This window comes from Dasypus novemcinctus, chromosome 8, assembly GCF_030445035.2.
Source record: "Dasypus novemcinctus isolate mDasNov1 chromosome 8, mDasNov1.1.hap2, whole genome shotgun sequence".
Lineage (NCBI taxonomy): Eukaryota > Metazoa > Chordata > Mammalia > Cingulata > Dasypodidae > Dasypus > Dasypus novemcinctus.
Window position 1 is genome coordinate 113,873,698 of NC_080680.1, and position 13,308 is coordinate 113,887,005.

At 43.3% G+C, this 13,308-nt stretch overlaps 1 protein-coding gene across 1 annotated transcript in view; it reads right to left on the minus strand.

The window, feature by feature from the left end:
- Positions 1–1,111: 1,111 nt before the first annotated feature.
- The window catches only part of ZNF462 (zinc finger protein 462), a 130,878-nt gene continuing 118,681 nt past the window's right edge, over positions 1,112–13,308 (minus strand). Inside the window, 3 exon segments of the mRNA XM_071217080.1 lie at positions 1,112–3,871; positions 4,921–5,041; positions 9,255–9,387. Coding sequence (XP_071073181.1) covers positions 3,664–3,871; positions 4,921–5,041; positions 9,255–9,387 — 462 coding nt within the window. The 3' untranslated portion in view covers positions 1,112–3,663.

Consider the following 13,308-nt stretch of genomic DNA (forward strand, 5'->3'; position numbering starts at 1 on the left):
GTGTGGGTTAGGAATAGCCTCAATGAAAACATTGTTCATTAAATGCTTGATAGAGGCCACAAGAGAACAGCTACATTTTTAGTGGACGGGTCCATTGTCATTTTCTCTCCTTTATGAAAACACAGAAATTTTCGGAAAATTCTCAGCCTGCAGTGCTAGAAAAAGCTGAGTAGCTCTTGAGCATTTGATCATAAAAAGTCACTAAGAATGTGACTCTTATTGATTGACCCTTCTTTGCCTTGCCTAAAAGGAGGTTCAGTCAAATACGCAGCTTGGCATGGCTTCACGGCATACCTTCGCATGACCTCTCCAGTTACCATGTTTGCTACTCTCTCATTTGCCCTTTGGGTCCTGATTTACCCAATTGTGTTGTTCCGGATCTTGGAAGCCTCTCAAAAGCCTTCTGTTTGGCAAAGGTGATAAAGAGATCAAGAAAGGGTACAGACCCAGTTTTTAGAATGAGTCCTGGAGAAATTATGCACGAACCACTCTTCTCCTAACACCAGTGAAGACAGACAATATAAATCAGCTCTGAGTGTAACAACCAAAGCTGTGGATTTAATTTATGATGCTAGGTTTCATGATTATTAATTTTTCCTTTGCTTTCTAACAGGGTAACTCAAAGCCTAAGTTTATGATGATAATTACTGGTTCAGAATACACAGCAGGATAATTTAGGTTCAGGCTTTCATGAGGCAAGGGTGGCGACACTGTAAAAAGCATCCTCTTGAGCGGTCTGTGGTGTACAGGCAGTTAGCTTAAAACAACTATGCTCATGGGTTCACAGTCCCCACACGAAGTTTAATCACTGGCACGTCCCCTTCCTCAAGGTTTATACATCACTTTGATCCACATTTTTGATGGAATACATTCCCTTCGTAAAAGTCCCACAGTTGGTGATGAATATGTGATGCAGAAATTTTATTAACATTTTTAAATCCCGGCTCACACCTCACCTTAATTTTGCTTTCACTTTCCATATTGGTGTAGATTCAATGCCTTGAAATATCTTGTGTACATGCAGTGAAAGACACTCCTATATTACTTCTACATTTCGTATCTGTGATCCTTTTTTATTAAATGATTTACAATAGATGCACATAGACACATGTGAAAAAAATTCTTTATTAATTTCTCACATTTCATTACAAAATGTATGTGGCAAACAACTTGAATAGCCTGCTTGTGTGGTGGTGTTTTTTTTAACCCTTGGCTCCAAGGACTCAGAATCTTCCCGTCTTTTCTTAAGTTTTGGGAAACACTGATTATTGGAGTCAATAGGGTATCATTTTGCTATTTATTTTCTTCCTTCGAGCTCTGAAAAAAATGTCCTCTTGTATAAATTAAACAAAAAAATGTTGTAAATTCTATGTCATTACAGTCAACAGAATTATAATAATGCATCCAAAATGTGCGGTCACAAAATATCAGGTATATGTTTTGAAAAAAGAAAAAAAAAATGACATTCTAGCCTTGTTAAAAGGATAATGGTCCCATATTTTTATTAACAGGTTAGCAAAACAAAATCCAATGGATTACAATATTTACATGTTATTTGAAAAATAAAGTAGTGATAAAAGCATGTCACAATTATTTTCTTTTTTTTTTCTTTCTTTTTTTTTTTTCTTCTTTTTTGGTAACCATTACAAACACCCAATCCAGGTATGGAACTGTTTAATACATTTGAAATGAGGCCAATTAAAAACAAATATGGACATAAAATGAAATCTGTCTAGTAGGTCACACCTTCCCCACTTTCTGGTTTCCACATGATGGCCCCCATCCCTAAAAAGAAAAAATTAAATTAAAATAAACACCCTACAAATAAAAATTCTTAACAGCAAGAAAATAAGAGAAAAACATGCTTTTCAAGTAAGCACTTCTTCCACAAATGCAACATCTTTCCATGGATTTTAGTTGAAGCTGTGTGGGACACTGTCATCTCAGCAATTCCCCTTCCCTTTCTTCCCTCCCCCTCCCCTAACCCTTCCAAGTAAAAAAAACAAAAAACAAAAAACAAAAACAAACCAAAACATGAAAACCAAAGGACTCACATGCGCAACACACACACACACACCCAGGCACACACACACACGCGTGCTTCTAAAACCTAGGCTTCAAGGAAAGTTCTTTTCTACTTTTTGGAACGAAACCCTTTGTTCACCACCAGAATGTATTATAAATGTAGACTCAGATTTAGTCTAAGCTGCTCTCCTCCTGCAAAACCTAATATGGGGGAAACAGAGCAGCTGGCAGCTAGATTTAAGAAACAAACAAAAAGTAGTTCTCCAGGCTCCTTGTAGGATATAAGTATTTCTCGTCCACTCTCCCCAAAGGGATGGGGTTCTTGCACATCCCCGTTCCCCAAAATAAACGAGAAACTCCCTCAAACACAATTCAAACAAAAACAGAACACAGATTTCAAAATCACACACAAAAGCCAGCTCATCCTAACAGCAATTATTTGTGTGAGACGGATAATGTGTTAATTTGACAAGCAACAAAAGGGTGAAGAGGGCCCTCCCCGCCTGGCCCACAACCTGCATAGCTGTGCCGAAAGTTTGGTTCTTTAGTTAAATTAAAAAAGAAAAAAAGTTAACTTCTTTGTTATTTCCGCGTTTAAAATAAAAAACATTCCTATTCACAAAAAAACTAAATCTCCCTTGCCCCCCAATTGAAATAACAATAACAACACACACAAAAAAAACAATTTATGTGAAAAACTGAATTGTGCTGTGTTTGTAACACTCAAACTGATAGAAAATAAACATGTGGCAAACAAAACTCCACAATCACCGTAAAAATTAGCTCACATGAATCTACCAAATTCTAAATTATAGTTGAACACTAATAAACAGCTTACCTGGAATAAAGGATGACAATTCACAAACAGTTATCTAATAATTAAAGTCTGTTTCTTTTTTTTGTTTTGTTTTTTACTAAAATAATTAAAAAAATCACAGTATTTTAAGAAATAAAACCCACATGGGGATTTTAAGCACAATTTGTGTTCCTTTCTTTAAAACTCTTTTTTTTCCCCCTCCATTCACCATCTTGCCCAGCAGTTCTCTCTACATTTAACCACAACGACGGCAGGTAGTACTGACAAATGCAGAGAATTCCCTTGGTTAATTTTGAGGTACTAGGAAACAGGTGACTGTTTTATGCAAAGCAGTTTTTTTTTTGTTTTCTGTTTTCTGTTTTTTTTTCCCAAAGCGGCTGCAGTTAGGTCTTGAAAAAGCTTAAGGTATTAAAATTAGAAAAACGCACCCAAAGCTGTGCGTCAAAAAGTTGTTCCCCTACGAGAAGTCTTCTATTGTCACGGAGCTTCTGTTCTCCAAAGACTGTCCAAGACCTCCACAGAGCACGCTGTGTGTATGGGAGGTGCTTCCATATTCCGCAACAAATGGAACTTCCACGATGAAGATCCAGAAGAAAAGATGTAGTGATGGAAAAGGAGCCACATATTCCAACCATTTAAATAACTTTAATTTACATACTCATTCACACAGGTACCAGTGCTTTGAAAATAGATTGTTCAGTCCTAAAAAGCAGCTTTGTTTCTGTCTTCACTTTCCTGTCCCTCCCTTCTCAACCCAAGCCAGCCCTCCCACTTTCTCATCACTGTTCAAGTAAGGTTTGATTAAGAATTTCACCAAACACTTATTCGTTTTTGGCCTCTGCATTCTCCAGGAGAGATTTGTCGGCAGCTACTACACAGATGGCTACTGTTTCATTCTTTAGGGAAAAGTCTATCCCAATTGCCTCGTCACCTTCCTTTTCTTCTATGGAGGGCATTTTAACACTGTCTTCCAGGCTCTCCTTTGGGTGGATTTCTTCTCTGCTCACCTGCTTGGTGTCATTCAAAGCCCTGGGAAGGGGAAAAAACAAAACACAACATTTACAGAAGAGAAAGAATGGGTATATGTTTTTCCTTATGCAAGAGAAAAGAGTCAGTATCCTTATATCCCTGACCCTAAAAAGGCCTTGGGGTTTCCTTTGAATAAATGCTATGGACACACAACTGAATTGCAAGAGGTGTGTACTTGCTGTACGATATCTAAGGTCATATATTTGTGATATCTTATTAAGGACTTGATCCTTCAAAAATATCCACCATTATCCTATGTACTGATTATGGCATGACTTATTTCTAGATTAACATAGATGTAAGCCACCTCCTTTCCTGGGTCATAAGTGTTAACAGCAAGAATTGTTTTAAGCTGAACTCAGAAGTTTGGAGATTGGCTATATTTATTAAGACTAATAAGCAACTCAGGCCCTAAAGTTTGGTGGACAGATCCCAAAACAAATCCTAGAAGCAAACAAAAAACAGGAACCAGAAGAGTGAACCCATATTGTGGGAAGCTCAGCTATATTTTCAGAGGTCTAGACACTTGAGGGGCCAGAGTCCAGGGGCATTCTCTGCAGAACATCTGGTTTCTGCCTGTGTTTGGTGGACTGAGTGCCTTGTCATGGAAGACTTTCACCTTTTAAATCTTTTGCAGGTGTGTTCCCACCTCCCTGGAAGGAGGTGGAAGCTGGCTGTGGCCCAGAGCAGTGCAAGGCCGGGCTTGTTCAAGGTCACTCAAGGACCAGTCACAGGCAGGACTGCGAGCCAGCCCTCTGGACCCTCCGTCCATTCCAGCAGAGTGCATCACACTCACGAAAGTGGGGGGGCGCTCACAGCTGGAGAAAGAGCTGTGCTCCTGCAATGTGGGCTAGAGGGAGGTTGGAGTTTTCCTCATCTGACATGTGGCTGGGTGGCCATGGGAAAAGCCACCAGAAAAAGAGGACCCTAGTCCTCACAACTGCCTCTCCTCCTACAGCCTGAAAATGGGCACAGAGGGGGTCCAACAACCACGGATCCCTCCTGCCTCCCACTTTGAGCAAAAGCCTTCTTGGGATGAACCAACTTACATGCCGTGTCTCAGCACGTGCCTTTCCCACTCGGAGCCCTGTGAAAACGCCCGTCCACAGAATTCACACGGAAAACGCTTCTCGGTGTTAACAGCAGCACGATCAGAAAATCTCAAAAGATCTGTGAGAAGAAAGCACAGGTGTTACCTGTTACCCGTGTACAGTGGAAGCAGGCAGAACAGACAAGTCAACATTCATCAGGAAATGCCCTTTCTCACCTTCCCTCGCAAAGGCCAGCCAGGGAAAGCAATTTCCAGATCCCTTAATCTTTCTCCTACCCCACTGTTCCCCTAAGGGCAGTTCTTGACTAGGTCTCAAGAACCGTTCTTGGCTTCTGAAGCCCAAGCTTCCCCCTTTTTCTTCATCTCCCCAACTGCTTCTATCACAAATAATGTGTCTTTCTCGTCTGACGAGCCCCTTCTGACCATTTCAGAGGCGCCTGGGTGTTTTTTCTACGGAACCTCTCCCTTCTGTGATGTTCTCTATCAGTGCCTCACCGTGTAGCACTTGCTCATTTTCCATCTGACACACATTTATCTTTGTTCACTAAAAACAATACAGGCCACCAAAAGGACTGGAGGTTACACGTGGTGGGCTTCAGGCTTTCAATTCATCCAGAGGAAGCTGGAAGGTTCCCGACTTGGGGTCATCTGCCACGGATCTCAGAGTCAAGCCCTCAGGGGGCTGTTCCAGGCCCTGAACCGAGCTCCAATTAGAATCCTTGGGGGCTGGACCGTGAAGGCACATCCTCAGGTAGTGAGGGATGCTGGCCAGCTGCCCGACACCTCCTTCGCAATTGGTGGCATTCATGGATGTGGGAATGTCCAGTCATTTCTGGACAGGACTGTTGTAAACAGCAAATATTGCCTGTAGTGGTTTTGCTTCCTCGGGGGTGTGGGCCACCGGTAGGGGCCTGATAAATGTGGACTGGCTGGCTAATTGTTTACAGGCCACTCCTCCTGGCAAACTCAAAGACGAGAGCTTCTGTGGCCTCTGTGTTGTCCCGAGTCCCAAGCCCATATGTCTTTCATTATACCACAGAGGGCCAAATCTTTATGTGGGTAATAAACAGCAGGATCTGGACCGTTCTGCAGCCGCGCCGCGAGGCGAGGGCAGCGTGGTGAGATGTTGAGCATCTTTGCATATCTGGCCATTCGGTGCCTGCACCGATGTCAAAGGGAGATGTCCTGGGCTGAAATACCCCATCCAGTAAAATCCTCACGACGATGGTAACAGGCTAGGTGTTTCCATGCTGCCTAATCGTCAGCACAAAAACCTATGTGAATGGGGCCAGTTTTAACAAAAGATGAAACATTTTCTCACAAATTAAGAAGATCACCACACAAGCCATTAAAAATAATTGCACAGACTATCTTCCTTGATTCTTTTCATTGGAAACGAGACAGCACCATCTGCTCTACGCATTAATTCCTTAGCAGGGATTATCTTGGGCAAGAAATCAACAGAATGCCTTCCTGACTCCTCCCCAACTGCACAATGAGAGGGGGTGCGGTGGGAGGAGTCTGCTGGCTTTAATTTTGATTTCTTCATGCCTGGTTTCTCCTCTTTAAAATTCCCTCCAAGCTTCCTCAGCAGGGCCACAAGTCAGCTCTCTCCCGGCACTCTCGTTGGGAAAGGACGCTGGGAATCGGGTAGGTCCAAGGGTTGAAGCCCCTGAGACCTCGTGACACATGACAACAGCCTTCTTTCCTTCCCAGTGGCTCCAGCTAAGCTTCATCCACAGAGGAGGATGTCAGACATCACATCTCCTCAGCTGAAGTCACCTCCCACCACTACTCCCACAGGACAGAGGGCTGGTGAGCACGCCCCGAGGCTATTGTGTGTCCGTCCTTCTTCTTGGCAAGAATATACCTAGATGGTGGAAAACGGATTCTAAGTCTTTTCAAAGGAGAAAAGGAGATGGGACAAAGGAGGCTGTTCTTTCAAGGACCCGCGAGGGGGAGGGAAGGTTCAGGCTTGTAATCCCCATTAACATTACTGAAAGTTCCTCGTGCAAATCCCCGCCCTGGCAGGGGAGGCCCTGCCTCTCCACCCTGAGGACTGCCTCTCTCCCATGCAGTTAGGGCTCACAAATGTGGATGCCCTGCTGTCCAGTGAGGAGCCATCGGAGACCGTGATGACTTTCATTCCAACCAAGCTGGTCTGACGCCACAGTGCCAGTGAGGTGGGGAGGCCAATCCGGGAAAGAAGGGACATTTGCCAGGTGCCCCACACATCTCAACTGCCATCTTTCCCCTTCTAATTTTCTCGGCTTTTTTTTTTGGGAGGGGAGCAGGGGACTAGAGGGGTTGTTGCCTTTGCAATGATTCTAGCCTTCACAATCATGTGTGTTCAGCGTCAGAGATTAAAAAGCAGTAACATCCAACGAGGAATTATTTACTTCCTGAAGATGAACGGCAGGGCACAGAGTATCGAGAAGAAAGAAGAGCCTCAGTACCCAATGTCAAAGGTATTCCTTCCCAGAGTCCTGGTTACAGCGCACAGATGTGAGAATTCATCATGAAGAAAATGATATTTGTAAAATGGTTCAAAAACAAAAACAAAAACAAAAAAAAAAAAAGAAAAAGTCTTGCTTCTTTAAAGGAAGTAAATAAACATGGGCCCTGCAAATGAAAGCTGTAACTTTACAAGAGGCATTCAACCTGTAAGGAGAGGATGTTTTCCTTATTGACTTATTTTCCAGGCTGACCAGTGGGCATGGGGATTTGGAGACGCTGGCACACCTTGGCTGGCCGTCCTTGTCTGTCCAGATAGGGGGATCAAGGGCCAAATGGACCCCCACTTTGTGAACCCATGGGCTCTTGGCCTGGCCAAGTGGGGCAGGGGGATGATGAGTAAGGGAGAGAGACCCGAGAAAAGAACAGGGAGAGCCTCAGGCAGAGCTGCCCACCCAGCAGGCTTCCTCAGGCTGTCGGAAGACAAAGCAGGGAAAACACAGACATTTTGCCAGCCTGCCCCTCAGAACTAGGCCCCTGAGCCACCGAATACACAGACTTTGTGGCAGGGTTCCCTTCAATGAAGGACAGTCCACTGCCCAAGGTGCTGGGGAACTGGGATGTGGAGTAAAAGAGGTCTTGGCTTTGGAGTCAGAAGACCAAAATCCAACCTCCGGTGGTTTTTAACTTTGGACAAGTTCTTCCATTTTCTGGGTCCATATTTTCCCATTTGTGACAAGACAGGAACACCACCAGCCTTGAAGCGTTATCTATTAAGTGCACAGCATGCTGCAGGAACCAGGCCAAGGTCATCAGGTGCACCATCTCATTGCATCTTTACAACAACTATGAGGTTAGCGATAATGATATTATTATCTAGTACAATTTTATGGATGATGAACGCACAAGGAAATGAAATGATTTACCCAAAGCCAGACAGCCAGAAAGTAGTAGAACTGGGAGCCAAACCCAGGCAGGCCGAGTGCAGAGCCCTCTGCATTCCATAAGATTAAATTTTCAGAAAGATGCTATAAAAACCACCAGTGCAGTGCCTAGCAAAGAATGCTCCTCAACAATGGTCACCAGTACTTTTCTTCACACTGTACTAAATAAATCAAGTTTGTTTATGATTTTGATAGCATCGGAGATAACTAAGGTAACACAGTCCAATCTATATTTAAATGCAGTCTGGGGATTTCCACAACATTCTACGTTGAACAAATACCAACTGCAGATCCTATAACTGCAACTCAATCCACTTGTTAAAAACAACTTTATTTTGTAAAAGATTAAAGACTCATAGGGAGTTGCAAAAATAGTCTAAAAGTCCCATGAAACTTTCTCTAGCATCTTCTATAAATACACAAGTGAATGAAAGCTGCGGTCTCTTCCGCTCTTTACAAATCAGAAACGGAGAAGAGGGAGTCGAGGAGAGGAACCAGCAGAGGGGCACGCAGGGAGGCTCACGCTGTCTGCAGCCTCCTGTATACCCCGGGCAGTGAGTGTCTTAAATAAGCTTTCAATCGGAAGATCATTCTCATGCCTTGACAGCTTTACAGGGTCATCAGTCTTGCTGCCTGCCTGTCCTTCTTCTGAAGAGTCCCTAGACACCGGTTTTCCTTATGAAAAACAATTACCGCCATAGATTTTCTAACCAACACGTATCTATAGTCAGAGAATGTGCCTGTCTTCCTTGGAGTTTCCGCAGCTGGTAGTAGTTCTCAAAGACACTGTCCCTGTTTCTTAAGTCTGTTCTGCCACTTAACTCGGCAGGCTGGTTCCTTCTGGTACACCCACAACGACCTCCTGCCTCCCTTCCGCCTCACCACCGACGGGCAGGATGCCGCACGGGCCCAAGAGGGCAGCGAGGAGACTAACCTCTGTCTTCAGCCTTGCTGTTCAAGTCTTCTTCCTTGTCTTCCTCGTCACTGCTGGAGCTCTCCATTTTTTCCTTCATCTGTTCCAGCTGATCCAAGTTAACCCGTCCAACCAGCTCAAAGTTACGGCTGACCTGAAAAAGGCCCAAACAAATGGTGGATGATGAACGGCATGGGGTTTCCCTGCAGCAGGCACTTTTCCAATATCATTTTCCTAAGGCTGTGTTTTCTGAACCAGGATCAAACAAGGGAGCCCAAGTGGTCCCTTTTCTTCCACTTTGGCTCTTTCAGACGTGGGTCTGTCCTTTATTTCCCGCATGTCACCATTTTCACTGGAACTGTCAACACTGAATCTTCATTACCAAACTTGTAGCATGAGCTACAATCAGCAGGAGTTCAACAGTACCATAGAGCCCGGCGCCTACAGTAGGTGCCCAATAAATGTTTTATGAGTTGAATTCAAAGGAGTAACTCTCATCAACTACCCAAGCTTCAAATACTTCTGAAGACAAGGGGCTCTGCAACCCTCCTGGCCACTAGCAGCAGAAATCCCAGCCTTCTTCCCCACACCCCCACCACCCTCGAGGGTTGTGGGCTGCCCCAGCCCAGGACAGGTGGCAGCTACTAGCTTCCTAGCTCTCGCTGCAAATGGAAGGCAGCACCATCACTGTTTGTGTCACTAATGCTTTTGAAGCTACCAATGATCTACTCTAACAAGGCTAGGATTATCTGAGAAAAATCTAGATGGACCACCCCTTAAAAACCTGTTACAAATGTTAACTAGTAAGACTGATTTGTACTTACACAAAAAATGGTTAGAATAACAGGGGACCCAAACATTCTGCGAAATATTAACCAAATGAATTAAAAATCTACACTAAGAAAAAGTCTTTAATGATGTTCTGTTTTGGGTTCTCATATCAACAGCACAGAATGTACCTTCTTTATTGATCTGTTTTAACGAACCACTTCACAGAATTACCAGGAATAACAAGTGGGCACGGGGCTCGAGTCAACAAAATGACTCCAGGCAATAAGAGACCCCTCTGTGCAAGGTGTTGTGCTCCCTACTGGGAGCCAGGGGAGGGGCATACAGAGACAAGACTCCTTCTGGCCTCCAGAGGCTCACAGTTTAGTTGAGGAGAGAAGAAAGGCATTATTAATTATAACCCAAGGCAGATTTCCAAATAGGGACAAAGATTTGCTGAGCACCAATGGCTCCATATGCCTGACAAATAGGAATTTCACCATAAACTGTGACAAATGTGAGAGAGAGACTCCTTGAGTATTAGGACCAACAGCCAGTCCTGTGAAAAGGCTAAATGTCATCCCAACAATGTCATATAGGAGACAGGCAGGATCTTAAGAAGAAAACTCAGGGGAAAAGGTCCCCTTTAGAAAGGGGAGAAGAAATATACTGATCTATCTGTAATACTGAAATCCAGGAAATCAACAGACTTTTTGAAAACAACTCAACAAGTGGGTGGGAAAGATGTTCTTGTCAATCTCAGTGCTAAACTTCCAGGGAAGGCAATGCCTTGCTTTGTTCATTAAAAAAAAAAAAAAAAAGTCTTAAAAATTAATAGATTCAGATGAGAAGGGGGTGGAAAAGGTCAACTTTGGAATTTTTATTTCTCTCCTCTCTCCTCTAAGAGTTCACCATAACAGTCTTCAAAGGATTTTTGCTGCAGCAACTTCCCAACTCAGGATTTATCAGCTATGCCTCCCTCATACAGACCTTTATGGATTTTTATGTATTTATTTTTGAGATGCAAAAATGGAAAGGCATAGTGCAAGGAACATGAGCTTTGAGCCAGGCAGATCTGAATTCAAGTTCAGGTTTGCCATTACGTGCCAGACTCTGGGCAAGTTACATATGTCACCAATGTCTGCATTTGGAAAAGGGACCTTCATGGTACCTGAAAAACAACAGGACTCAAAAATTGTAGTTCCTTTCCCCTTTCTGACAATATGAATTTTTCCAATTTTGGCTGTTGGAAATACTTATAACAGACCCTGCAAATGTATATTTAAGAGGTTGTGTATGTTCAGCCACAAAGTCTACATTTTCAACCAAATAGCATTTATGACAAATGTTTAAACGCCAAGTTTTCTGGGTTACCAGTTTGTTAGGACAAGAGGGCAAAATGCCAAGTTGCCTAAATTTGAGTTATGTGTGGTGAAAAACCTCTTTCCGTGCCTGGTATTTAAAAGGCAGCCTTTCCTGAACACCTCCTTTTAGTAATCAGGCAACTGTGTGTGTACGTCAGAGCATGAGGGGAAGGCAGTCCAGAGAATATAAAAATAATGAAATCGTGGAAGCTCCGCCCAAATCCCCACCCATCCTTCATCTAGGTGATCGCATTCTTCATTCAACAAGGACTCCTCGAGGGCCTGCTGTGTGCCAGATGCAGTGCTAGGCTCTGCAACCCCTGCCTCTGAAGCAGCTCACAGTGACACAAGGAGATCGGTCACCAGACCAAATGTAACGCTTTTCCCTCCCTGTAAGCTTTTTGAGGGGGACTTTATTGGCCCATTTTCCCACACCATTACCCCTTCACTGGAAAATCATTAACATTTTGGAATGTACACATCTTTAGAATAATACATGACATTTTCATGGTCTGATGTTCACACAGGGCTAACCCAATATTTATTTTTCCCAAAGATATTTCTAAATTCTTTTCTATGCAATTAGGAGATTTTAAAATAAAAACTATTGATAGTGTTGGATTATAATTCTATCTGAAATCCCCTAACAAGCCAACCAATATTAAGCCTAATACAAAAAGACTCTCTTCTGCATTTTTGGGCCACCATCATCTCTTGCCTGGATTACTGCAGAAGCTGCCACCCCACCCCTCGACCCCCACTCTGTGCTGGTCTCCCAGCATCCTTTCTTGCCCCTTCAATGTATCTATTCTCTAGTGTGGCCAGAAGGATTTAAAAAATATTCAAATTTGATCATGTAAGTCTCTGCTTGCCTTTAAGATAAAAACAAAATTCCTGACTGTGGTTTACACGGCTGGCAACCGTCTAGCCCTGGCTCACCTTCTCCAGACTCCACTTGCCTCCACTGCACTGAACCTACTTAGGTTCCTGGAACATGTAGTGCTTTTGACTTTATGTCCTTGAACTTGATATTTCCTCCGCCCAGAACTCTCTCAAGCCGGCCGCCTTCACGTGGTGACTCCTGCTTACTCTTTCATTCCAGGCCTCCATGTAACTTCATCTGGAAGACCTTCCTGAAAGCTCTCGTTGCTTAAATGCCATAGTGCCTAATACCTTCTGTGGCAGGTTGAGCCAAGCCCCACTAAAGACATGGTCAAGTCCTAACTCTGTGGCCTGGGGGCTTCTTTGTAAACAGGATCTTCCAAGGGTGGACCTTTACTGGAGGTGACTTGAGAGCTCATTAGGAGAAGACAGCTAGAGATGGGGACTGAACAGGAGGAGCAGAAGCCAGAGGAGGGGACAAAGGAGGATCTGGCAAAGCAACTCGTCTCACTTGGTAATTGTGATGGCCTGCCTCTCCCCATGGAATGGCCAGCTCCATGGGGACAAACTTTCTGGTCTCTCAACACAGCCGAATCTCCATCTACCAGCAGTGTCTATAGTCGAGTGGGTGCTGTTCTCAGCTTTTGGTTACTGGTCTTTGTTTTAGCTTAATACTTATTTTTTCCACTCACAGAAATATTCACAAGGATAATGTAGAAAATAGAAAAATCATCTAAAGCCCAATCACCTATAAACAAACTGTTAAAAAGCTATGCATTTCTATATTCCTGAACTCCTGTTTGCTAAACATAAATTATTTACGTGGCTATGATCATACTAAAACATACAAGTGTGTATCCCATTTCTTACACTTGGTGTGGTGTAAGTACCATTCTCTGGGTCAATATAACTGTTAATCACTATTTCACCAAGTAGATAACCATACTTTATCTGACCATTCCCATATGAATTTAGGTTAGTTATGGTTTTTCACTATTAAAAATAAGGTAGTGAAAAACCTCTTTGTGTACAAACCTTTCTTTCATGTTTAATTTTATATT